Source organism: Pezoporus wallicus, unplaced genomic scaffold, assembly GCF_028554395.1.
Source record: "Pezoporus wallicus isolate ANWC-B61680 ecotype Strahan unplaced genomic scaffold, APGP_CSIRO_Pwel_v1 contig_5647, whole genome shotgun sequence".
Lineage (NCBI taxonomy): Eukaryota > Metazoa > Chordata > Aves > Psittaciformes > Psittacidae > Pezoporus > Pezoporus wallicus.
Window position 1 is genome coordinate 150,769 of NW_026640437.1, and position 26,642 is coordinate 177,410.

General features: G+C 37.6%; 1 protein-coding gene across 1 annotated transcript in view; it reads left to right on the plus strand.

Annotated features, from left to right (window-relative positions):
• The window catches only part of ARAP2 (ArfGAP with RhoGAP domain, ankyrin repeat and PH domain 2), a 118,762-nt gene that overhangs the window by 17,974 nt on the left and 74,146 nt on the right, over window positions 1-26,642 (plus strand). Inside the window, exons 7-8 of the mRNA XM_057418943.1 lie at window positions 4,177-4,297; window positions 7,090-7,271. Coding sequence (XP_057274926.1) covers window positions 4,177-4,297; window positions 7,090-7,271 — 303 coding nt within the window. The remainder of the gene's footprint in view (window positions 1-4,176; window positions 4,298-7,089; window positions 7,272-26,642) is intronic.

Below are 26,642 nucleotides of genomic sequence, written 5' to 3' on the forward strand. Positions count from 1 at the left end.
AGGGGGCAGACAAATGGAGAAAAAGCTCAAAAAAGTATTTACATTGATGTTTGTTTCATGTTCCCAATCCGTAGGCACAATCTGGTTATGCTTGCTTGCTTTGCTTCGGTCACCATGAAAGACGTGATTTTGTAGGTGAAGGGAGCAATAGAATAACATTTGGATTACAGTAACAAAAAATGTTAACCTTTTGTGATATTCATCCTAAGGCTTCAGAGGAGCAGAAAAGCAGGGTTAGTTAGTTGAAAAATAGAGCATTGGGATTTGTTTCACATTGTCTGTAGCATAATTATGGAAAGACATGCTAATACAGAATTTTAAATCTTGTATCTGCAATGGGGATTTTTCTTTTTTTTTGAAGGTCACTTGGAGGTCAGTTACTCTAGAATAGTACTTTTTATGCATTCGTCTATGATAGGAGATTCCAGAAATCTTGCCTTCAGTTCAGGGGAATATTTAGTGTGTCACACAATGCATAGAAAGCTACTAACTCTGCACTGTGTGTTTAAATGTTCTCTGTGATGGGTTGGAGTATCAGAAGCTTGCAGAAGGCTTGAAAGAATGCTGGTTGGTCTGTATTTGTATACAGTTTGACCAAATCTGTGTGTTTTATTTGAGTTACATATTCCTGCAACTTTGTATGTCTGAGAACTGTGAGGCCTAAACCAGTACCAGGATTTGAGAATTTGGTGAAACTTGGACTAGCTTGCAGATAGGAAGAATACAGTTGGCTACCAGCAGTTCTCAGCATACAGTGGGATTGTGTTGGATGAGCAGCAATGTTACTAGGGAACATGAGTTTTTGGTGCAGTAGTCTCTGCTCGGTCACTATTCCCATGCCTAGTGTATTCATATTGCCTGCTAGATGGATACCAGCATGTTTCTGCTGTTGCTTGTGTGTTGTTGCTTTGACATTGTAAGCAACTGTTTGCAGATCTGCCAAGACCTCCATGCAGCTCAGAAGCTGATTCTGGTAAAAGACAGGGATAGTATTGCAGTTCATTGAAAGGCAGTGGGTACCTCCTCCTAGCTACATGGCTAGCTGTGTATATATTTAAATGGGGAAGTTGTTGTTTTAACTTTAGATCTTAATGTCAAGTTCCGTCTATTCTAATGTCCTTTGTCCTTTGTCCAAGGACGTTCCTACACAGACAAGCATGTTATACTTTTGGTTTCACATACCAATCAAAAGTAGTTCTCAAAAGGAAATGAATCCATACTTGGGTATTTTTCTGATTATTGCAAACAGAAAATGGTAGACTTGGTGGAATGAAACTGTTTATTTTACCCAGAAACACTACCTATTAAATAGTTCTATTTGTCTTTGAAATTAGGAACTTGAGAGGAGTGAGGTTCTCAAGAAGGGGAAGTTTGTTACGTGGCTAATGAAGAGTGAAACAAGTGGAGGATGGGGAGGGAAGGCACAGAGGGCAGCATTACTGAAAATGTGTACTTAGACCATCTAAATGCTTCTCTAAATTATTTAAACCTTAATTTTCTAAATATTTCTCTAACTTGATCTAGTTGTGCATCAACTTCTAATTAATAAAGACTATATATCTGAATATATAAAAAAAATACTTAGTCTTCTACAAAAAGCATCTGACATAGGAAAAGTTTTTGTTTGAATCTGTGATGCTGCTCATTTCTACATACATGGTCCAGAGCAGATATATGTGGTCAGAGCAACATCCTGTCTGGTTTTGTCTCAACGGACTGTGGTTAACTGAAGTGAGAGCAAACTGAAGAGGGGAAGGTAGAATTTGAGAATTCTTTTCAGCTACCCAGTATGTACAGGTTTTTTTTGGAATTTCTTCCTGCTTTTGGCAGAACTCTGGTGCTCTAACATGCACTTTATAGTAAGACTAAAACTGCTGGTTATGTTGAAATTTTAAAGTAAAAATAATCTAAGGGTCCCTAAGATTTACAATTCACAAATATATTAGTGATTTAGGAAAATGGCTTGCCGTTTCATGTAGAAGAACTTAAGTATTTTGTTGTGTTATTTTGTATGTGAACATCACAAAGAGAAAAATTCACTGTGAAAACAGGTGGATCATTGTCATTCTTGAAGTAGATCATTAAGCAATCTGTTGTGGAAGAAAAGTCAAAGCAGTGCAAAATGGTGTTTTCCAGAATCTTATATCCCAACTCTGAAGCACAATTGTCAAGGAGTGACATTGGGCTGTATTTGAAAATAAAAATTTTCATCACAGCAGTTGTTATCAAAACCTCATTTTTCTTTCCCCACTAGGAAGTTATGTTAGGGAATTATTTTAGGAGCCCTAAAACTAGTGTACACCTCTCAGTGCCAGAAGCAGTATTAGTCAGGTTCTTGGCTGTGTGTGTGTGTTTTTCTTTTCTGTATTCTTAAATAATTCACTTAATTTCTAGTCTGAAGTATTTCAAGCACAGAAATTGTGTCTTCATCAACAAGAGCTTTTTAATAGGAGTCATTATTTTTTTCATGGGAAAGAAGCTGCTGCAGAAAAAAGGTTGAGAAATTAATAACGGTTTAAACTGTGTTTGAAAATAAGTATGCCTTGGAAAACCAAGCTTTAGAAGGGATGATTGTTTAAATAGCAAAACCAAAACTGTGTTTAGCTTAAAAGGAAACTGAGTTTGGTTTTGGCTTTTTTTTTTTTTTTAAAAGCAAATAAAATAAGATAGCTGTGTCTGCCAGCAGTGTGAATTGCTCTCTTACAGTACCAAATACAGCCAGTAGATGCCCGCAGACACCATAATATAATTATATCTGAACACCGTTAAAAACAGCATATGCGATGTTTGCTGTGCTATTGTGAAGGATCGGTATTTGGCACATCTAACCTTATTAACAAATATGTTAAAATCTCTATTCTAACAGGTATAACCATAATGAAAATAGATTTGCAAAGTTTAGATCATTCTGAGTGACTTGAGTAGTTATGTGTAATTAGAGTAGTATGTTTACTTCTGCTGTATTTCGATAATTCTATTTGCTAAACTACATTCACTTATGTATGTTAGTACCTTAAAGTGACACAATGTTAAGAGTGAATTTGGTGAAAATCAGTAGTATATTAAACTCAGTAAACAACAACAACAAAAAAGATCCTTCATGCTAGACATTCACAGTGGTTCCTTAAGTCCTTGTATAAAGTCTATTGTAAGAATTTATACTTCAGAAGGAAAGTTACTGCGGTACAAATTCTTTAGGTGGAGCTGACTCTTGGACTATTACTGCATCAGAGAATAAATCTTAGCAGTATATCTGAGTTGTCTTTGTCAGAAAACCAATTGATCAAAGCATGGTGGGGACAGGATCAGCATCGTTAACTCTGAAATCCAGGAATTCTGCAGAAATATTTATAATACGTTGCACGTCTGCTGAGCACTGCACCCCACCTGACCCCTAACCCTTGGGAATACTTAAGTAAATCAAGTTGAAAGACAAGTTATGGTAGAGAAAGTACTTATAGCAGGTCCTTTTTTCCTTCCTTTTGTGTTCAGTTGTCCTGATTCCTAGTTGGAAATCGGCAAATACTGGTTTCCTCCTACCTTACAGAGTAGGAAAGTACATACCTCATCCAAACTTGAGGATACTTGTTAGTAGTGACAGGGTGGTGGATTTTTCCAGAGTCCAGAGACTCCTTTGAGTTCAAAATTGGGGATAAAATCAGTTAGTTTACCTTTTTTTATTGGCTAGCCGCTGGAGTGGGGAAGGAACAGAGGAATTCTTCGGAATTTTCTGCAAGGAGAAGGCACAACTTTTTCCTTTGCCTGATTCTATTTTATAAGTGTAATTATATATATATATTCTATTTTGTTTTTAAATTATGGTCTGTGAGATAGTCTGTGTAATTTACTTTAGCATAAACTTGTAAATTTAAGAGAGCATGGTATGCTGTGTTACTAGTGCCATGAGACAATTTATGAAGTATTTTATCGAGTATATGCATTCTATCTCACAGTGGGATTTGACTCTGTTAGAAGCCAGTACATGTGCATAGACCCATAACAGAGAAGTTGGTGATGTGTAGGTAGTGGTTTACTTATTGATGCAGTTTCATTAATAGCATGGTGAACTTCTAGGAGCACAGCCTTTGTATGTGAACTTCCTAAACATTGAGGTGAGTAGAGACTTTCAGCATTCCATGAGAGTTATTAACTATATCTGTTGCATTTTTATTATAGGAAATTTTCTCAAAGGGAATAATACTGCTCTCTGCTATAGCAACAGTAAGAGTTCATGGGGATAATAAATTCGAAATTGTCACATCCCATAGGACTTTCGTCTTCCGTGTAGATAAAGAAGGTAAGTAGAACATGTGTAATTCCAGTGATTGCCAAAAGGCCATATAATCACTGCTGATAAATTATATTTGTAAAATATAATGTGTTACATTGCTAGAGATATTTCTGGAATCCAGCTGTTTTGGGCTCATAAAATGAAACTGGAGATAACTGTAAACTTTGTAAGAGCAACTGAAATTGTCAGGGAATGGTTTTTAAAAACATCAGAATGAGAATACTGTTTTTCAACTCTTCTGCCTCCTCCCTCATCTTTCCCAAAGATGGATTTGTCTGGATGTTCCTCAAGACTCACTGGCAGCTCTTACAGCTTTTAAGCTCTCAGCCATCTGCTCCGAGTCACCGCTTGATATAAAATTGACAAAGAGCAACAATGAAGTTGATGGTTGGAGTGTGATGCTGTGATCGAAGGAAACCTGTTTTTTTCTGCGTGTCTTTATTTATTGCCTTATACAATATTTTCTGCCATGTGTTGGTAGAGAATACAAGTGTATGTTGTACTAGGGAAGTTAGTGTGCCTTCTAATGTAATGCTATATCAACCTACATTTGTAATATGTGGAACCAATATCAGTGCATGTATGACTTATTTGTGGAAACAATCAAAAATGAACACCTAGAAGAAAAAGATATGCAGTATGTATTTACAGCAGTACATGCCAGACACATTATAGCTAAGGGTCTCTCAGCATTTCCATTATCAAATCCCATTTTTGTGGGTTAGAACTTTGTTGTAAACATTTGCTGCAGGCTGTAACAGGAGTGCAGCATCAGTGAACAAATCCTGCTTATCAGGTTTGGTTCAAATAATGTCGGTCAATTTTGTGTTCTTAGCTGGGTTTAAAAGTAATACTTTTATTATTTTTGCTTTTCTCTTCCAAATTTGTTTGGTTTTTTTTTTAATAAACTGGAACATAGCCATCTTAGTGCAATACGTTTTGTAGGGCTGTAATTTGTTTTATGGACTGTTGCCTTTGAACACCATAAAAATGTTTACAGCTTACACTGACTTATAAAATCTATTCAGAGCAGCCACTTGTTATACATGAAATTGCATTTTCATTTAGCATATAAGCATCTTTGGACACAGTGGCCTGTCTGTAAAGCTGCTCGCTTAAGGTTAGAAATATGTGCTGTATGAGTGATTTGGTCCTTACTATATCCAGAGCTGGATGATATGTTCATAGTAAATTATGTAGATAACTCAGCTTGCTTTCAGTATATTCACAAACTGTGACTTGATGATATTCCTTCGTTTTTGTGGTGGTGAATTTTTCTGGGACTGTTCAAATTGTACTTAACTTCTTTTCAGTGATTCTAAAATTGAGACTTTTATATATATTTCATCCCGTGGATCTTAGTAACTTTCATTTCTTTCTCCTGGAGTATCAAAATAAAGAATGATATCATTGTCTTCATTGACCTGTGTCCCTTGGTGCCAGTGTTGGTCTGCAGCCAGTGGATTATAGCGCTCATTTTGTTTGCTTTCAGTGCTCTGACTTGTTATTTTTTGGATTGATTTAAATTTGTGGTGGGGCAAAATTTAAGTAGTTTGAGGACAGCAATGAGTTAGAGCATAATCTGCTCAGATGCAGCATGATTTGCTTTAACTGGAGTAAAAATCCATTAAAAAAAAAACAGACCGCCATACTTTCAGAATAATTTGGTGCCCTCAGCTACACTGAAGCATTTGAGTGTTCTTTTTAAAGTAGTTTAAAAGGATGTGTATGAAAACAAAACTTCTAAGAGGAGCACTGGAATGACCTTCCCTAGTCTGTCTAGTGCTAGTCTTTCAGGCTGCTATCTTCTTCATCTTTGGACTGTTTTCAGATGCTTAAATTTGTGTAGTTTTTCCTTTTTTTTTTTTTTGGTTGCATGCAACATGTATGAAGCAAGCATATTAAAGGTGTAACAGTGCTCGTTACAGTTTTTGACACTGATTGTGTCACCTTTATATATGCTGTGGTTAGAACTTCCCTTCCTTCCTTGCACCCCCTCACTATATTTTGACCTGTATCTTTCAGCGCAAGAGTTCAAATATTCATGATGTTCCAATTGCATGGGGCACGACTTAATTCATTCAGAGTATTCAGCATTAAAGTATATTGGTCTGAGTCCAATGAAATACCTGAACATAGTGAATGAGACTGGAACTTTATTACTTCACTTGTGTTCATGTGTTTGTAAGATGTTAAATTAATAATGCATGCAAAGTTACTCAAACATGCATTTTCTTGATTACTCAGTACCCTTGACTATATGAAGCTTAACTGCTACACCTTAAGGGAGTAGATTGTAAATTGCCAAAGTTTTTGCTTAAAAGCATGATGAAACATAGAGTAACATTGGTGATGGCTTGCCTCTTCAGTGATGGATGATATTCAGGCTCCCTGGTTTTTGCTTACATAATTCCTGTAGTTCTTTCCCATTGATTTGCCTTCCAGAAGGTGGGCATGCCACCTGTCTACTACTTCATTCTTTAAGCAGTCTGGAACTAACCATCTTTGAACTAGTAGTCATGATTTTAAGAATCTTGACGATCAGTTTGTACAACTTTAAATTTGTGTGGTGTTTGCTGGGAGTTGATTGAATGTCTTTGCTAACATCTCCACAGATACGGACTTTGACTTTATTTTTATTTTACACCCTACTCTTCAAAGTGTATGTTTTCTCTGATGTGATATAGCTATACTATGAACCAGCACAGCATACTAGGAAGACCAGCAAACCAGTGTGTAGGAAAAATGGAGCTGATGCTTAACCATGTCTTTTTTTTTTTTTTTTTTTTCTTGTTTAGAAGAAAGGAATGACTGGGTTAATATGTTGCTCAATGCCTTGAAATCACAGTCTGATAATAACTCTCAGTCTCGAACTTCTGTTGCCCCTGAGAAAAGCGGGTATCTTGAGCTGAAGGGATACAAAGCCAAAATCTTTATTCTACTTCAGGGGAGTACTGTGTGGATCTGCAAAAATGAGCAGGTAAATTTTTCATATGCTTTTTGTGAATGCTTATAAAGATGGTTTAACTGGTGAGTTGGAAATTGGTGGCTCTTTGTGACTAAGTGTATTTCAATATAAATGCATATCTCTTTCTATGTAGTACTTTATTGCTGCAATTCTCAGAAAGCTTCAAAAAGCAGGTAAAGTATCATTATGTCTATTGTAAAATGGAAAAAACCCGAATATATAGTGAGGTGAAGTGAAAAGCTCCAAGTGTCACAACAGGTTAGAGTCAGAGTTGGGATTAATTGACTCTGAAAATGTGTGCTATAAGCACTCTGCTAAATCAGAAGGCTTATTTTGTGCACTGGTTTAACTGTCCTGTAATACAGTGCTATGGAAAGTGTGCTATACAGAAGTAGATTGTGATATTTAAGTATTATTTCAGGTAAATGTTCAAAACTGATGTTCTTTGTGTTTTTAAGAACCTAGATTGGCCAGTCTCTGTTGTGCACTGTAGTATTTTAAACAAATTCATCTTAAAAAACATGATGTAGGCCTGTCATTTCAGCTTTCTGTTTTGTTTTGGTCATGACTATATTATCGTATAAACCAGTTAACTGTGGAACTGCTTGGGATGATGTAGAGGGAGGATAAATGAGGATAATTGTATCCAATGAATGACTGTATGAACTAGTGGAAGAAAATCTATTGCAGGAAATGAAATAGTAGGTATTATTTCTGTATGAGGAAATCGATGACCCACAAGTAGCTGGAAACTGGGAGGGCATTTGGTGGAGGTATTGTTACATGCTTGTGCCTTGTTCTCATTTTCTTTCAAATTTATGTACAGTCTAACTCCTGTTTCAAATGTGAATGGTCTCTCAAACTTGTCATTTTGGAGTTGATCTCACTTCATCTCCTGTTATCCTGTCAAGTGTGAAATTATTTAGATGGGCTTGAGGAACTGCATAATGTTCCATATGAGACCTTACTATTCTTTCCCAGGGTATGGCAGGAAATTTGAGGCTGAGAAAGACTTTTTTCCTTTTTTTTTTTTTTTTCCCCCGCTTCCTTGGAGCACAGGAAGTTTTACTTGTTGGATATGTTTGAGGTTAGTCAACAATCAACTAATAAAAACAATTTTATTTGGTTCGTGGGGCTATGTTTTGGTAGTGGGCAGGGCTACAGAGATGGCTTCTGTGAGAAGATGCCAGAAGTTTTCCCCATGTCCAACAGAGCCAGTAATAGCTGTCTCTGAGACAGACCTGCCAGTGGCTGAGGCTGAGCCCACCAGCCACAGTGGTAGCACCTCTGTAAGAAGGGAAAAAACCCAAACCTGTACAAGTGAATGTGTGAAAGAAACAGCTTTATGGACCCCAAGGTCAGTGCAGAAGGGGGAGGGGTAGGAGGTGCTCCGGGCTCAGGAGCAGAGATTCCCCTGCAGCCCATGGAGGTTCATGGTTAGCAGATATTCACCTGCAGCCCATGGAGGACCTCATGCTGGAGCAGGGTGATGTGTGAAGGAGTCTGCGACCCTGTGGGAAGCCTGTGCTGGAGTAGGCTCCTGGCAGGACCTGTGCCCCATGGGGGACCCATGCTGGAGCAGGTTTGCTGGCAGGGGGACCCACACTGGAACAGTCTAGTCTGTTCCTGAGGGACTGAACCCCATGGAAGGGACTCACACTGAAGCAGTTTGTTAAGAACTGCAGCCTGTGGGAAGGGCCCAGGCTGGAGAAGTTTGTGGAGGACTGTCTCCTGTGGGAGGGACCCGGTGCTGGAGCCGGGGAAAAGTGTGAGCAGCACTTCCGTGAGGAGGAAGAGGCGGCAGAGGCAACATGAGATGAACTGACCACAACTGCTATTTCCTGTCCCCCTGCGCTGTGTTGGTAGAGGACGTGGAGAAAATTGGGAGTAAGTTTAAGCTTAGGAAGAAGGCGGAGGAGGGGGAAGGATTTAGTTTTCTTTCTCGTTATCCTACTCTGATTTGATTGATAATGAATTAAACTAATTTTCCCTAAGTCAAGTCTGTTTTGCCCATGACAGTAACTGGTGAGGGATCTCTCCCTGTCTTTATCTTAGCCCATGAGCCTTTTGTTATATTTTCTCTCCCTTGTATAGCTGAGGAGGGGAGTGACAGAGCACCTTTGGTGGGCACCTGTGATCTAGTCAGGGTCAACCCGCCACAAATATAATGCAGTTTATGGATCTATACTGCTAACTCCACAAATGATTTAGATGTGATGTTTTACAAAAGTGTATTGGCTATATGCTGTGTGAATTTGAGTCTGTAGCCTGTGTTTTGCTGAATGAGCACCATGGAGAGAAATTTGTCTTCATAGTTGAGCATGGTACTCTTTATTTAGATAAATCCTCAGTCTTGACTATTGTAATGAATAGCTGACCTGCCAATTTGTTTATTTAAGTAAAGTTTATAGCTAGAGGTCTTTAAGGAGGGACAAAACTAAAATGCAGGTATAACACACGTACCCCACCCCCCATGCTGCCCTACTGAGACCCTGCACTTCATTGATGTTCTCTTGCATCTTTCTAGTAGAGAGAAGTCAAGCACCTTTTTTTTTTTTTTTTTTTTTTTTTTTGCAGTCTCTGCCTGTGGAGTGTTCCACGCTGTGCTGCAGTGGTCATTGTTACTGTTATGTCATGGGGTTTGCAGGTGTTTAATCAGTGAGAATCCCTGGAATTCAGTCTCATCTATGAGTGTCCTCTCTTTGTGGATATTCACTGTAATAAGCCACTTCTAGCTTCAGAATCAATACTGTGGTTGTCTCATGTCCTGAGTGATACTTCTGAGTTATCCCTTATGGATGTTCTGAGCTTCTTCATCAAGGGACAAATATGGTGATCCTATGAGGTATACAGACTTGTGAAGGAATTTCTCTTCCAGAGTGAAACTAGCTATGTCCCTTTTGAGAGTCTCAGTAGCAAGCATCAAATTTTTGCTTTCTTCTTTCTTTTAGTAAACCAGCATATAACTGTTGGGAGGATCTTTCTTGCCTCAAGTAGTCCTTTGATCTGTTCTCTGTTGATATGGGACACTCCCACCTCTGCCCACTATGCTGCATCACTTTTTCTGACCCTGTATGTTGATACAAAACTGTTACAGAGCCATTCACTGTTGAAGAGTTCTTGATTGATCTGTTATGTTGTCGGACTACAGATTATGACTAAAATAATCTAAGACTGCTCCCCCATATCAATTTAATTTCTTACCGATTTTTGAAAAATTATTATTCTGTGTGTGCATGTGTGTTGGTTCTATTGCTTGTGTGGCTGTATGGTAGGTTATATCTACTGAGCGATTTCAGCATCATTAATTTCAGATTTGTCTTAGCTGATCATGAAAGCAAACCCTTATACAGCCTTTTTGCTAGATACTTATTCCCTTCTATTACATGGGTGCTCTGCAAGGATCACTGACTGGAGTTGCAGCAGAAGGCAAACCAAAATCAAGCCATGAAACAGAATGGATGTTAGACAGTTATCCAGCCTGTCAGCTATTTCTGTGTTTATATTGCAAACAATTGTGCAAACCCAGCTTCTTCCCAAAGCTTTTTTACTTACAACCAAAAATATAAAATGGTCCTCCATTTCAAAAATGAATTTGTGTGATTTCTATCTATTTGGGAAGCAATAAAATTAGCTTCAGTCTTTAAGCTTTCATAGTCTGTAATTCTTCTCTGTGTACCTCTTACATTCTATTTTCGAGTTGAAAACCGAATTAATTTACTGCAGCACTGAAGAAAAACCCAGTAATGCAGCATTAATCCGTTAGAGGGCTCTGTTGTTCTTTCCCTGTCTCAAGTTTGTCCTTTAGCCAGCAATTACCAGGCAAATATGTCCAGGGATGTCCTCAAATCCTGTTCATATTGGAATTCACATCCATACTAGAACGACTCCAGAGAGACTTAGAGGGGTCTGTTATAACTAAATCGCTAAAAGACACCTATTTAGACTTACAGTGTTGAAATGAGATCGGATGAAGCTGATTCATTGATTTCAATTAAAGTCAGTAGAGGAGAGTCTACTGCTACTTTAAAAGATTTTTCTTCATTGTTAAAAGTGGAGAATATTGTAAGCCAAATGCCAAATCCTAATGTAACCACCATGAACTTCATGAAGTTCAGATTGAGATCAGAACATCATGTCTTGGGCCCATTTCTAGTTAAAAAGTGATTGGTTTAGCTTGAGCTTCTGGCAGTGATATACTGCTAGTATGAAACCATCAATTTCTTTTGACTCTTCATGTAGTGTGAATTTCTTAAACTTCCTCTCTGGAGCAGAAGTGAAAAATAGATCGTACAGAATCAATTTGTTCAACCTGCGACTTGCTGAAATTCCCATTTCTATTTCAAAATCATTTGTGCTTAAATAAAAACATATCATCTGATCCTTCATGACGGCTCAAAGATTGGCTTGAAATGTCAGTCTGTTGTGGTGGTGCCAGTGATAACCTCTCCTTTGTGACCATCACTAGGGCTCTGACAGCTCTGCTAAGCTGTACCCCTTCATTAGACATTAGGTACCAGTGAATCTTAAATACACCCTGAAGTTGGGAGGGTGCCGGGGGGAGCTGGGTGTCACAGTGTTCACACTAGAATTTGGCTTTGATAAAGAGAATTTAGGATCCTCCTTGTTACTTCTCTGTGTGGTTTTGAAACAGCTGTATTTACCTGGGATATTTGAGGAAACTTTGCCAGATACAGACCGGGGAATGGTATGTATGGCTGTGTGCCATAATTATTTGGGATTTTTTTCCTCCATGCATGACTCTGCAAGTTAAAATTTGAATAATGAAGAGTATTCTCTCTGTAATGTATAAGCAATAGTACCCATTTCTTATCAGAAACCTCTTGTTACATTTTGGCTCAATGCTCTTACTGATTTCTAGAGGGTTTTTTGTTTTGTCGAAGATTGAAATGATTTGCTCTGTGGCAGATGGCAATGTTTATTCATGTTGAGTAAGCCAGTCAGAGAGTGCCTAGAAATTTTAATTTTCTCTAATGCTAATGATGCACTTGAAGCAAAACTGGGCAATGTCAAATGAGGTAGATACACGAAATCATATTCAACAGGTAGAAAATGGCAAAGGGTATGATAATATAGAGAACTGATAGGGGGATAGATGGAAGGACAAGTCAAAGATGATGCTTGAGGCTGGTGGTCTGAAATAGAGGAAGGGATGTGAATGTCAGTGGGAAGTGGAGGGGGGTATGTGTGTATCTCTGTGTACGTAAGAGCAGAGGTGTGTTCTTGTCTCTGTTAAGAAACGCAGGCTTCAGGGGAGTATTTTGAGCAGCATGGTGTAGTGGAAGGTGTTCCTGTCCACAGCGGGGAGGTTGGACTGGATGATCTTTTAAGGTCCCTTCCAACCCAAACCATTCTATGAATCTGTGAAATACAGTCCCAGAGGCCATGTGATTGGGATTCATGGGTAGACATAGAAGTCTGTGACTTTTTCGGTATATAGCGATAAGAATTTATCATCATTCTATGCAATGGAATTGTTCATTAGGAAGTGTTCTGTTTTTCCCTGGAGAAAATGTAATCCTGATTAATAATCCTGAGCATGATGGATGGTAAAAAGGAGTCCTTAAAAAAAATTAAGAGCGGATCTATTGAGTACAGTGGAAAGTCTCTAACAATGGAAGGTGAACAGAGAAGAGTATGTAAATGAAGTCCTGAAGATGAGTAGCAGCGATTGTTTATCATGCTAAAGCGTCATGAAAAAAAACCCTGTTGTATTTAGATTCTCTGTTTATCATTGTGATAATATTTGTGAGTATGAAGTGAGCCCAAGGTGATAGCAACAGCAATCTGAGAGTTGGGTAGAGGAGTTGAATGTAGGTTGAATAGAAAGCAAAACTGTTGCTTGAAGATTGTGAGATCTAATGAGAAACACTGAGTAAAGCAACTGATGTTTTTGGAAAGGAAGTTGGGGAAAAAGCTAGGGGACTGACAGCAACAAAAGGAAGCAAGAGGAGGAATGGACCTTCCCGAGAGTTGATAGATGATGAGAGAAGTGCCTGGTATGCACTGGGGTGGAGGGTAGAATTACTTGGATTATTGAGAATGAGAAAACAGGAAACAGTGTTGTCTGTCTTGTGTTCCCCCTGTCCCCCACACTCATTCGCCCCCTGCCGCAAGCACGTGTCCTTTTGGAGATTCTGTGATGGTATTTTGTAATAATAACTGGGAAGCTCTCTAAAGATGCTGCCTTAATTGCTAGTGCAGACCATGATCGAAGATGTTTACAAACATGAATGAGCCTATCCCAGAATGACTTAAATAGGTGGAGGTGACAGAAAAACAAATGAACATTTGGCCTCCTTTGTCCTTGTGTGATTCATTCAGGATTTACTCTTCACTTAAGAATGATACAAATCTGTAGCAAGATGTTAAAAACAACCCCAAAATACACTGAATATATTGGAGGGGGGAAGGTTAAGATAAAGTGGTTTAAAATCAAATATACTGATACATTGGTGACTTGAAGTGGAAGCAAATGATCCAGCCACTTTTAAATACAGTTGTTTGCATCAGGCTGTAGCTGGGATGATACATTAAGGTCATATTCCTATTTTTCAAGCAGTTCCTTAGCAATAAATTTGTTCTTCCATGCTTAAAACCATGGCAATGATCAGTTTCTGTGCATGACATCAGAAACAACCAGGCAGGAAAAAACAAGCAAACAAACAAAACAAACAAACAAGAAATCCTTAAAACCTTCTTTTTTTCATTAGTTTTGCAATACAAAATGAATAATTACAGGAAATTATGTTGAATGGGGAAAGTTTTGCTTTTGTTCTATTACTTGTTCAGTTTTAAACTACTTGCACTCCTACTCCAAAAAAGAATAAAATAGTTATTAAAAAGAATATGCTGTTAAAGTAAGGTGGTTGAATCAATCAAGAAAAATGTGTTAGTGACCACCTTTACAGGGAAGATCTACATTTTGCATTTAAAAATAATTTGTGTGATGTTCTACATTGTTGAAGGTAATACTAGAGAACATAGAGCCAGACATAAAGAGGAATTCTATTAAAGAAAATTAAGAAGTTAATGTTAACCTCTTCTGTGCCATTAAACTTTTAGTTTTCTTGTTCATTTGTTTTTATGTTGTTAAGATGTAAGTAGACTTAAGGCAATCACAAAACATAGTAGAAAGCCTAAGGCTTCCACAGTGATCAAAAGCTTTGTGATTAATTTGTTTTGGGGTGGAAGGTAGGGGAAGAAAGAAGGAAAATGGCAAAGGTGTCGGCTTCTCAGTATTGCGCAGTTAAACTTTCTGGATGAGTAATATATGTGAAAATTGACAGGGAAGAAAAGTAGGATTTGTTTGAATATTATGAAGAAAAAAGATTCTAGAGTGGCACAGCGCATTCATAAAGTCTTGAAGGTTTTAGATCTACTTGTTATAACACTATTAATGCAGTACTGGGGAAATCTGTTTTCCTCTAAGAGAACCTGAGAACGTTATCTGTCACTATATATGTTACTTACATTGAAGAACCTATAGCTTGGCTTCAAATCCCATGGTAAAGTAGTCTATTGGATCAAAAGGCCTGCATACAGGAAGCACAGAATCATATGTACTTTCATGTATAATGGTAGACCAGGTCTGCATTTATTTATTTTAAATCACACTAACGTTATTTCTGTATTTAATGAACCTGAAAGATTGTATAATTGGTATGTGTGCATATATATGTATATATACAGTTAAATAATGGCATGATTTCTTCTTTTTGTATGTGCAGTAAGAAGCCTTGAGATGACAATGAAAGTGAAAAAAAAGAATGTATTTATCAAGAATACTTATCTCTTTACTTTCACTAGCTCTATATACTGTGGAATAAAATGCAGCTAGAATATTACTTTGCATGTTGTTGATTCTTGTTTAATTGTAATTGGTTCTCACAGGAGACATGCTGAAAATCTACTTCATAGCTTTGATTTGCTTTTTCTCCTTTAAATTGAGGGCAGTGTAAATCGCATTGTTCCTGTCTGTTATAGTTGCCATGTTTGGTTCAAAAGCAACTTTAAACATACCAACGGCAACACTGATCACTCTTTTTTTCCTCAGTCTGTATTCTTTACTTCATGTATTAAACTAATTAGCATAGCTGAAATATTAATACTTATGTAAAGTTACAAACCCGTTACTACAGTGAAGAGCAGAACACTTCTGAGGCAGTGTAGGCAACACATCCTTACTGAAGTGTTCATTCCACAAAATTAAAGATAGGTATGAACATATATTAGTCTATGTGTATTCCATTTTCTAATTAAAAATACCATGATATGCCATTGCAAATTTTTTTTTTATTTAGCATATATCTTCTGTTATTGACTTACAGTTTTTGAAATGTGTAACAACTAAGTTAACTAAGTGTGGTTTATGAATTTAATCTTTAATTGATGTAGCTGAACTCAGCAAGTAATGTAACAAAAGTTGTTTTTTTTTTGTGGTACATTGCTTTTATGATAAAGAGCTAAGTTGCATGGATATTATTTTTGAAAGCTAAACTTTAGCAGAGAGGTGAAGACTATACTTTTGTCCAGTCTGAAGTGGAAAAGCAGTATTCTTCAAGACCTTAGAATTCTGTCAAATCTATGAAAAGTATGATCAGATGAGCCCTGGCAGTCACATTATGATGATTAAAATGTTCTCCTTGGTTGCAACACTAAATAAAATGGATTAGCATGCACCGGCAGGAGACCAAAGAGTGTGCCTGCAATTCATTAATGTGCCTTGTAACTGACACAGTAACGTCTAGAACCCTGAGCACTGAAAAACAGGTGATTGATCATGATGTATTTAGCTCGCAGGAGCTGAACAGGCAGGAAAAGGACAGTTGTTGATAAACTGTTCTGGCATTCATGCGTTTCTGTTATTACTTCATGATGATTTTCACGGTTGGGTGGTTTAACTTCAGTCTCTCTTGGAGTTCATCACAGTAAGGACCACTGGACTTTAACATGTCCACAATTTGTACTTACCATCCTGCCCCCCCCCCCTTTTTTTTTTCTTTCACACCCTTTCATGCACACCCCCTCTCCCCCTTTTTTGTTACATAACAATTACTCAAACAGTGGACGCTTGCTCCAGAACTGTTGTCTACATGGTGAGTGTTGCAAACGTGACCAGTATCTTTGCTGTCACTGGAGGGAGAGCAGGCTGGAGTTGCTATTGGACTACTAAAGTAATTAGGCCACTTGAGTTTTCATCAGTTATGCAAAGTGGATGATTTAAATTAGCATTGTAAAGATCATTAAAATACTGAATATTGTTAATATCGTAGTAGCTTAAGTGACGTTTTAATCTTTTAGACCTTAAATAAATCGTTTTTCATTTGTGATGGTTTCTTTGTTGTTTGGAGCTTTATGGCATCATTCAGGTAATACCAAAGCATTATTTTCTTTACTCCACTATCTTACAGCAGAAGGAAGGGAATTTATGATTTACAGCATTGTAAGGATGTGGGAAACACCCCAGTGTGCTTTCTCAGCAATAATTTCTGTCCCTGGTTAATAAATTGCCAGGCCAACAAATTTGAACTTAATCAACTCAAACTGAATTATTGCCTCATGAAATACTTCAGTGTCATTGTTATTAAATGAAAATCTTCTTAAATATTTTGCATGCAAAATAGTATCATATTAGAGATGACATGTTTTAAAGCTCATTCATTAAAAATTAGCCTTAGAGATATGTCCAGAAAACTTTACTCAGAAGTTATTTCCATCTCAGTATGCGGGTCACACCTCCCCCAGAGGTCCACCAGAATGATTGATTGATATCTAACACTTCTAAGAAACATTTGAAAAATGCTATGTCCGCTAAATGTAGTAAAAATCAAACTTAGTTACCTTCACTTTATGTGGAAGTTTGCCAAAACAATTGGCAGTGGGCAGCTGGAGGACCATGTGAACAGACCAGGGCAGTGGTTAAGAAGGAAAATATATTGAGGTTAATAACGGAGGGAAAACTATGATTTGGGAAGTAGAAAGTGGAGGGTTTGTATTTTAAGTGATGTCTAGTCACATTAGTATGTTTTGAGCATTTCAAACAACTTGGGTGAGCTTTGGGTTTTTGTTTTTGTTTTTTTTTTTGTCTTTTGGGGGACTTTTATACTGTACTTCTGCAGTATTTCCAGTAAAAGTTTCTTTGGGGAGGAAAAACAGAAAAAAAACCCCAAAACAGCAAACAAAATGCTGAGCCAATGAATGCAATAGCTGGTAAGTGTGTTCTACTCACGGAGATAAACACTTTAATTACTGACTTTGCCAATCCTTTTGGGGATTCTGATGTCTAATATTTGAGTATTAACAGCTCTTGTCCATTTCTTTAAGGTGAGTTAGGTTATTAAAAAAAAATAAATCTGTCCATTGGATATAATTCCATTTTGATTATGGAAAAGTTCTGGCCTCTGACTTGTACTATCCAGTGTTCTCAAATTGTGCAGGCTTTCATGCTCTAGGCAGAGGGGAGTTTTGTATCCACTATACTGCATTTGTCCGTGTTTATACATGTCTACAGCCTAACACCATTATTCAGAGCTTTGTTAAAGATACGAGAGTGAGGTTTGAAAAGGTCTTGAAGCAGTGTGGTTGCACTGGTATAATTAATATGGCTTTGTATACTGCTTCCTGTTTCACTATCAGCCTGTCTGCACTTGTTTTGAGAGGCTCTGCAGGATGTTGTGTGATGATGAGAGGTGTGATGTTTTTTCCAGCCAAGGGCTGTAATTCTTTGCCATGGGGTCATAAAGAAGTTCAAAGGCAGATAAAATGACAGCAGTCAGCAACAGCAGCTCAGCTCCTGCAACTCAGGAGTAATTGCAGCCCATTATTACAATTGACTTTCACTTCTCTCCCCTGAAGGAGCTGAGCAGCTGCTAATTTACTGGGTTGTGAGGAAACTGATGAGCCAGGAGATGGGAGTCATAACAAAAGTTAACAAACTGATCAAGGCAAAATTCGTTAGTCCTGAGTAGCCATAAGAGGACAGTGCGGACTGGTCATCACTGATGCCCAGGTCGGAGATGGATTCTGACTTCCAGGTTGGTTTGTTTCACTTTGCACTTATTTTTTCACAAAGAAGCGAGGGGGGGTCTAGCATCTTTTGTCTCACTTTAAAACAAATCAGCCACACAGTAAAAGGTACCTGCTGTTTTTATGTGACTTTTCTAGAAAGGGATTATTGTACGCTGAATCAATACATCAGCTCTTTCTCTGTGTGTTTTCTGTGTGCTCTGTAATCATTCCTGTGTGTTAGGTATTTACAGGTTTCCCACTTTCTTTTTACAGCTAAAAAAGGATGATACATAACTTGCTTCCTCTTTCCTGTTTTATTAAATGACAGTGGGCAGTTGGTAAAACTTAGAAGCCTGATTTGAGGATGATCTTAGGTCCTTGCACTTGCTTACAGTAAATGTATACAATTAGCAATTTAGATGTGAAACGTGGGTGTCTCGTACTGTTATGCTTGGCAATAAATGCTAATGCAGAAGTAAAAGGGTTACGTCTACATAAAGCTGTTTCAGAGGCTCTGTTTCCTCAACCTTCTCTCACTGATGAGGTATGGAATATCAGAAACATTGCTTAATATATGCTGGTGGATCTGTACTGGAATGTTACAGGGAGAAGGAAAAATAAAGGTTAACGGAGTGCACTGTAGGTACAAAACCTGAGGATGTTATCTTATCCCAGTTCTGCATGATTCTGTGGTGCTGGCTTTTCAGGTCTTCTAATTGTTCAGGTCTTTCCTCCACAGACGTAAGTTTCATTCTCTTACACTGCATGCAGATGTGTTTTAAAATTAACCTTAAGTAGCCTGTGCAGATTTTGTTCTAGCTGCTTGGCCTTCTAAATACAAAAGTTAAAGTTGTATTTTCAGTATATACAGGCAAGGCAGTTTAAGGAAAGCTGTTGCTTGTAAGATCTAAATACATATTCCTGGGGTGAATCTCCAGCTCTTTGAATGTCAGTTGGAGCTTTGCCGTTAATGTCAGAGTTGCCAAGTTTTCATTTTAGTCTAGCATTTTGTTTCATTCCTGAATTTTTGTTTGTCCTAGTTTCTTAAATGGCATGGTCATGCTGGGAAAATACCCTTTATTCTAACTTCATTGTGTTTGCAGATTGCAGCTGTCCTTTCTTGCTAATATAGAAGGATTTTTTTTAAGATTTTCTGTTCTCAAAAATCATTGTAGCATATTGCAAGCCTCCCCACCCACAATTGGTACAAAGTGCTGCTGCTGGGTTTGTGAATATCCTGAAATAGAGCAATTTTATAATTCAAATTCCAGTTCTGTTTTACTGTTTATGAGGTTCTCCTTTGCAGTGTTATCTTGACCAAGCCTTTGCAATTTTGATGCAACTTCCGTGTTATGAGATGCACCTGCATACCTTCAACCGTGAGACAGAGCAACTTTTTCATAGCTGTGCTGCAACATGACATGAAGTGGATTCAGTTTGCTGGTGTCGAGATCAGGATGTTGCCGTTGAGATCAACCTGTAAATAAGTGCTTTACTTTTTTGTTTTCTTGTCGGTTTCATTGGACAAGTTGCCACTGTAGGTGCTGTTCTTTACCAGTCTCTGATTCTTAAGGCAATCTTGGCTTATCTCAATGTAGTAATATATGTATAATAAAAAAAATATTATGTTTTCATTATTGGATTATTTTGAAGGCTGTTCTAACATCATTGAGGAGAGATTTTTAAACTTTGAAAATGTGGAAGTTAAGCTTCTATTTGCTGCATTACTCAGTGTATTAGTGGTTTTAGAGTAGCAGCATCAGTAGTGATCAAGGCCAGTTGCCCCATGCTAAGAATGTGCCCTGGAACAGAGTTAACATTGCTCTTGGCTAATTTTGCTTTTTCAGTCTCATTAAATTCAGATGTGCAACACTTATTTCTTGCTTTTGTAAGGAGATGGATGGCAGTGAGAGACCTGAGAAGTGGAAAGAATGCAGGTGGAATCATTATGCTAGAAGGGAGCCAGCCATGTGTCTTTAGCTAATTCTGGTTCCTACAAGACCTTCCTGTATTGCTCATTGTGTGACAATGGAAGCTCAGTGAAACAAATAGAAGATAAATACAGAAATGGTAACTGGAGATAATTTGTTAAAGACCATGTAATTTTTAGTGTTCTTTCTACCAACTAGCTCTCTAGTTAGTATGCAGGTTACTTGAAAGGTGTTTATTGTGAGGGTATTTTAAGGATTTTTTTGGTTGTTGTTTTAGAATGGTTTGGGTTGGAAGGGACGCTCAAGATCATCTAGTTCCAATCCCTCTGCCATGGTCAGAGACACTTTCCACTAGATCAGGTTGCTCAAAGCCCTGTCCAGCGTGGCCTTGAACACTTCCAAGGAGGGGGGATCTACAGCGTCTTGGAACAACCTGTTCCAGTGCCTCACCACTCTCATAGAGAAGAATTTCTTCCTATTATCTCATCTAAATCTACCTACTTTCAGTTTAAAGCCATTTCCTCTTGTCCTGTCACTACATGCCCTTATAAAAAGTCCTCTCCAGATTTCTTGTAGGCCCCCTTTTAGGTACTGGAAGCTGCTCTAAGGTCTCCCCAGTGTCTTCTCTTCTCCAGGCTGAACAAGCCCAACTCTCTCAGCCTGTCTTCATAGGAGAGGTGCTCCAGCCCTCAGATCACATCTGTGGCCTCCTCTGGGCTTGCTACAAGAGATCCATGTCCCTCTTGTGTTGGGATCCCCAGAGCTGGATGCAGTGTTCCATGTGGGGTCTCACGAGAGAGAGTCAAAAGTTTTGGGGGTTTTAACTTCTAATTTGTCATAATATTTTCTTTAGAGTATGGTTGCTCTGTTTTTGTACAAATATTTTGTCATTTTCTGTTGGCTGTTTCTGTGCTTCTAATTTGTAGAAAGTAACTTCACTGGAAGCTTGAACTTACTTGGGTTTACATAAGGTGCTCCTAGTTGGTAATTTTCAGTGTTGGAAGACTAATATTCATGAAAAATTTAGATTGTTATGCTAATTAAGACAGAGGCACTTCAGTGAGATAGTATTAATTTTATACCCAGTCCTGAAATATGTGTGTACTGCAGATCGTTTAGAGCTTGACCCTTGTTTTATTTTTCACTATCATAAAAATATGTGAATATCTTCTCTGTATGGGGTTATTCTTTTGCATTGTGATTTTGATTAAATTGTGTGGCTGTGATGGTTGCCCTTCTTAGCTTTAATCATTGTAAAATCAAAACTGAAAGAATTATTAAAAATCGATGGTAATACCTTTTATATGAGCTCATAATAAAAGTTACGATGGATTTAATAGTTCAGTAAAGTCTATAAGCATTTAATAATCTATCCTTTTCAGTATTTAAGCAGTGAAAAGTAGATTGCTTATTTTTAAACTGCATTGATTTGTGAAACTCTCTTTTACGTATTTACTTTTATACTAATGACATTTTCTTTATGTGAAATCATTACCTTCACAGCAAATACGAAAGTGAATAGCTGCTGGGCAGTAGCTGTATGTGTCCCCAATAGTGCTTTTGCTTTACAAAGAATCGGAAAACTGTGCATTCATCAGCCATTTTCATCATTGTTTATCTCGTAAAGACAAGTTAGTATGTGTAAATACAAAGCTAGCAGAAGAAAGGTTTTCTTTGAAAACAAAACCAACCAAAAACCAAACCCCACCACCACCCAAACCCTCACCCCAGTCTTATTTTTAGTTGAACTAAATGTAAGAAAGATGTCTTCCCAGGAGAGAAAATGCTGAAATGACTGACTGGGTTTGGAAAGATTCCTGCTTATCAAAAGCTACTGTGCAGAGTTGCTAGTGTTGTGGCACCAGCCCTCTCTTGGTCCAGGCACAGAAGAATATATGGTAGAACGGTTGGTGCTGCTGTCCCCTTACTGTTTTAGAATAAATGTTAGAGAAGTGGGAATAATTCACAAATCATAATTTGGTCTCTTTAGGTTTCTGATTCTTGGCATTAATGGGAAGTTGCTGCTTTACACTGGCTGCTAAAAATGTCTGTAACTCCATGGAGTCTAGGACACATTCTTTGAAGTTACTAGGCATGCATGCACACACTCAAGATAAAATTCTTCTACTAAATATGTATTTATGTCTTTCATAAGAAGAATTTTTTCTTTTTTTTCTATTTTGGTTGAGGTATTTCAACAGTTGTAAGTAAATCTGAAATTTGATTGCATTTAATGTCTCCTTTAAGTTAGGGGGAATATTTCTCAAAGAGATGAGAGTATACTGTCTGGCCAAAACGTTTTGTGTGGGTCTGTAGTTTCCTTAACTTATTTTTTCTTCTTAAATTGAAGATCATGATGTCACTTGTTAGAGTGAAACTTTTCTCTTCATGCTTCTGTGAGCAGCAGGTGTCTAAAATCTCCCTAGCTAGAAAAAGCACTATTAGTGCAATCCATATTTCATTAGAATACTCCTCATAAGGGTTTGTTTTTTTTTCCCTGTGCGTTTGTGTGTTTTGTTGGAATTTGAATAATTGCAGAAGGGCCGTTCAGTTTGATAGGATCAGAACTCTAAACTGTCAGCTTTATTAATATCAGCAGGGAAATCCCATAGTGATCCAGTTATGATAAAACGGGGTATGCTTGGAGTATTTGGAAAGCCATAGGTACTTTTATTTTTTTTAAGATGTGAAAATATTCATCATAGTTAATCCTGTTTGGATGGCATCCCAAAAAATGTTGAAATATTTTCTTTTTCTTTCTCTTTTAAAAATTAGTTGTCCTTTGTAAATATTTTGAATTTTGCAGATTACTTACAGATTAGATTGAGTAAAAAAAACTTTGGAAAACTTTTTCCATCAGGAAATATTATTTTGCTAATACCTATTGAAGGACAAATTATGATTTTTTTATACTTGTGAAATATGATATCATAGAAGTAAATTCAATTTTACTAAAGTAGAAGGTAGTAAATAGGAAGTTTTTATATGTACAGTGAGGACTAATTGTCTTAGCACCTTACTGTCTGCAGTGAATAAGTAAAAGCATTGTGTTTGGTCAGCGATGCTTTTTACTGGTTGATGTCATATCTGTTTATCTCCAGAGGTGGGTTTGGGGGAAAGAGGGAATTACATTATTTGGAGATTTTCTCAGTTCACTGGGGGATCTTTACCAGTGGATGTGTGATATCAATTTTCTCTCTAGTCCAGTGACAACTGTACAAAAATGTTTATGAAGAGGTTCATCAATTTTGCATGACCAGTATTCTAGATTCTAAAGTATCACAAAACCGTTCACAGTCTGTCCTTCCTCTAGGAGTTCAAACACTTTGCTGCAGTTTGTCTGGACTGAATACCTAATGAGATCTTCAGTGTGTGCGTTAAGCTTCAGCAAGAAAATTAGACAGAAATGAATTCAGAAAACCATACCTGTACGTGGTACTTTTAGAATACACAGGTCTTCTGATCTCCACAGAATGCTCCAAGCAGCTTTCCGGTTGTGAAGTAACTTCCAAGGAAGAGTCCAGATGGCTACTTTAAAACTTTAATAGTAATAGCTATGTTTAAAAATGTCTTTGTATTAACAAAAGGTGCTCTGGGTGCTCCTTACAAGGGAAGTGTTTAAAACTGTCGGTTTGCAATGGTCACTCTAGGAACAACTGTTTCAGCTAAACAGGGAGGAAAAACAAAATAACATTGCCCACCCCCGAAACAAACCAACCAATCAAAAAAAACCCCACCCCTAAACCAAAACAAAGCAAAAAAATCTCAGTAAGGCAAAACCAAAACAAACCAACAAACCCAAAACTATACCAAATAAAGCCCCTCACCCATAGGCAGGCGGAAGGTGTCAAACAATAAAAGTGAGGAAAATTGAGGAATTTCCAGGTGAAAATAGGTTTTTCATATGTTAACTGGCAGGCTGAAAAAGGTGTGAAGGGAGTAGCAAGAAATTAACTCTGAAATTTAATGAATTTCCTTGTGTTACCAGTGCTGTATCCTAAGGAAGGCAATTGTCTCTTTAGTATGAGTTAATGATATAAACAGCTATTGGAACAAGAAAGGTGAAAGCTTTGAGTATAGGCTGTACTTGCTCATAACAGGCTTAGAAGGTTATTTATGTGTTTGTTTAGCTGCACTGCCTTTATGTCATCTGATGTTTTGTGAAGCAGCAGAAGTAAAGATCACACCCCAGGCAGGCTGCAGTTTGCTTCATTCTCTCTAGCTAATAAAATGCTGATTCCTGAAGGAGTCCCATACTGCAGACCAGCCCTGCTGGAGGGGAGTTCAAATTGGAGCTTTGTCTCTGTCTTTTCACGTGTAAGGGTGAGGTTGGCAACAAAGCAGTTTTGTCTCTCTTGCCTGTTATCTGTCAGGGCATTTGGGAAAGATAGCAAGGCAGGTTTTGTATGCAGTGTTACCAGCTTGGTTTTGAATGCTTGGTTCTGTCTCATGTGCCTCAGATGTGAGAGTGTTGCTTTTCTAATGTGCTGTGTGACAAGAAAAAGAAAGCACGTGCATGCAGAATGGAATATGGCCTGAATCACACTTTCTGTACCTCGGCTGAACTCTGAATTATAGAATAGTTGACTCAGTCCTTTCAATATTTTCCTAAAGCAGCAATGCAAAGACTATGGTACCTTTAAGTCATGAAATCCATTTTCCAGTAATATCTTTAAAGTGCTTTGTGTTCTAATGCACAACTTTATGTAAAGTTCAGTTCCTTATATCCGTGCAACTGATCACATCAGTTGTTTCAGAAATAACGAAAAAGTTATTGGACCATCACTAAATGGCATACATACAGATATCTTATTTGCAATAGCAAGGTGTGGTTGCAGCATGCATTTTTTTTTTTTCCCCATCTTCCGTTTCAGCATGTTTCTGCACAAGTGAGAAACTTGTGAATATTTGGAATTATAACTTTTTCTTTCCTCTCTGTTGTCATCTTCTTTGGTTTTGAGGACTAAGAAATTGAAGCTTTTAATTTATGTATGCATGCATTTGTTTGTAACTGGTGTCTTTCAACATCACTTTCCAGATTGTATGATCTTGTCTTAATTGACTGTGACCATACATTAAAGACTTTCCTGCTGGGACTAGAGGGGGGGAGTGGGGAAGCTGAGATTACATGTCCTCTGCTGTGACTTGGGTTCCTTAAATCTTAAGACCTGAGGTATTCGGTGGCTGCTAGTATGTTGAATTTGATTGAAGCCAAGCATCTATCTAGAGTAAAAACTTACTTGGTGTTATATAGGGAGACAGATGCTTCTGTGATTATGTAAACTTCATATTTGGGAAAAACTCAGTTAAAAATCTGAAAAGTCAAAGAAGATCTGTGTGAAATGACATAACCACAAATACAGATTTGTGTAGCTACTCTAAACATGGAAAAATTGGACACTCAATTAAATTTGTACTATTTAATATTGTGCAGTAGATGCTATATTATACTATTTTCTTCCTCAGGATCGTTAATTCATTCAGAGCATTGTTTACTTAGTAACTCTAATAATTTTAATTTTTATTCATGGAGTAACCTGTGCCTTTTTTATTGAACAGTGTTGAAAAGTGCCTTACAGAAAGAATCCTTCACCAGTAAAGAGCTGTTCTGTGAGGAAATGATTAGTAATTGCTGTGTTCGGTTATTTGAGGAAAATGATTAATTTATATTTCATCAGTTCCTGATAGGTAAAGGGAACATGATTGTTTCCTCCATATGACCACACAATTTCGAGGGGGGGAAAAGAAAAAAATATGTTTCAAATATCCATATATTTTGCATTCTCTGTTTTCACTGTCTTTTATGGAGGGTTGGAAGGGAGTAGTTTTCTGTCAGGCTACACTTGCTCAAAATACTGCTTTCATAGGGCTGGGCTGAACTTCCGGTTGCTCAGCAGTTCTGCAAATCAAACCCTAGAGCAAGCCCCAGAGCATAAAGTCAGGTACTTGGAAATGAAAAATGTACAGTGAAATGGCTGAATGCGAAGGCTTTTGATTTACAGAGTAAAAATTGGCAAAGGCAAAGATAAGACCTAACTCGCCGGGATAGTATTCAGTCACTCTAATTATGTGATCCTCCTTTTAATTTTTTTTTTTAAATATATATATTTTGCAGCCTGTACAGGAAGGGGGCTTTCATCATCCTGTGTCCGAGAGCATACATGCAGCAAGCAAGGCATGGGCCTGATGGTGCATAATCAAGTGGTTTAAAATTGTATTCATACTGCAGAATACAGAGCTGCTCAAGTGATGATTTTGAATTATTCTCTGCTATCTCTATAGAGTGTTTTGTAATTTATAGGAAAAGTAACACTTAAAGTTTTTGCTATGATAGAGTATTGGTCAAGAATGTGGTTTTGAAACAAATAGCTTGGTTTTCCCCACTTCTTCTATGTTGGTTTTCATCATAGAGCCATCTCAA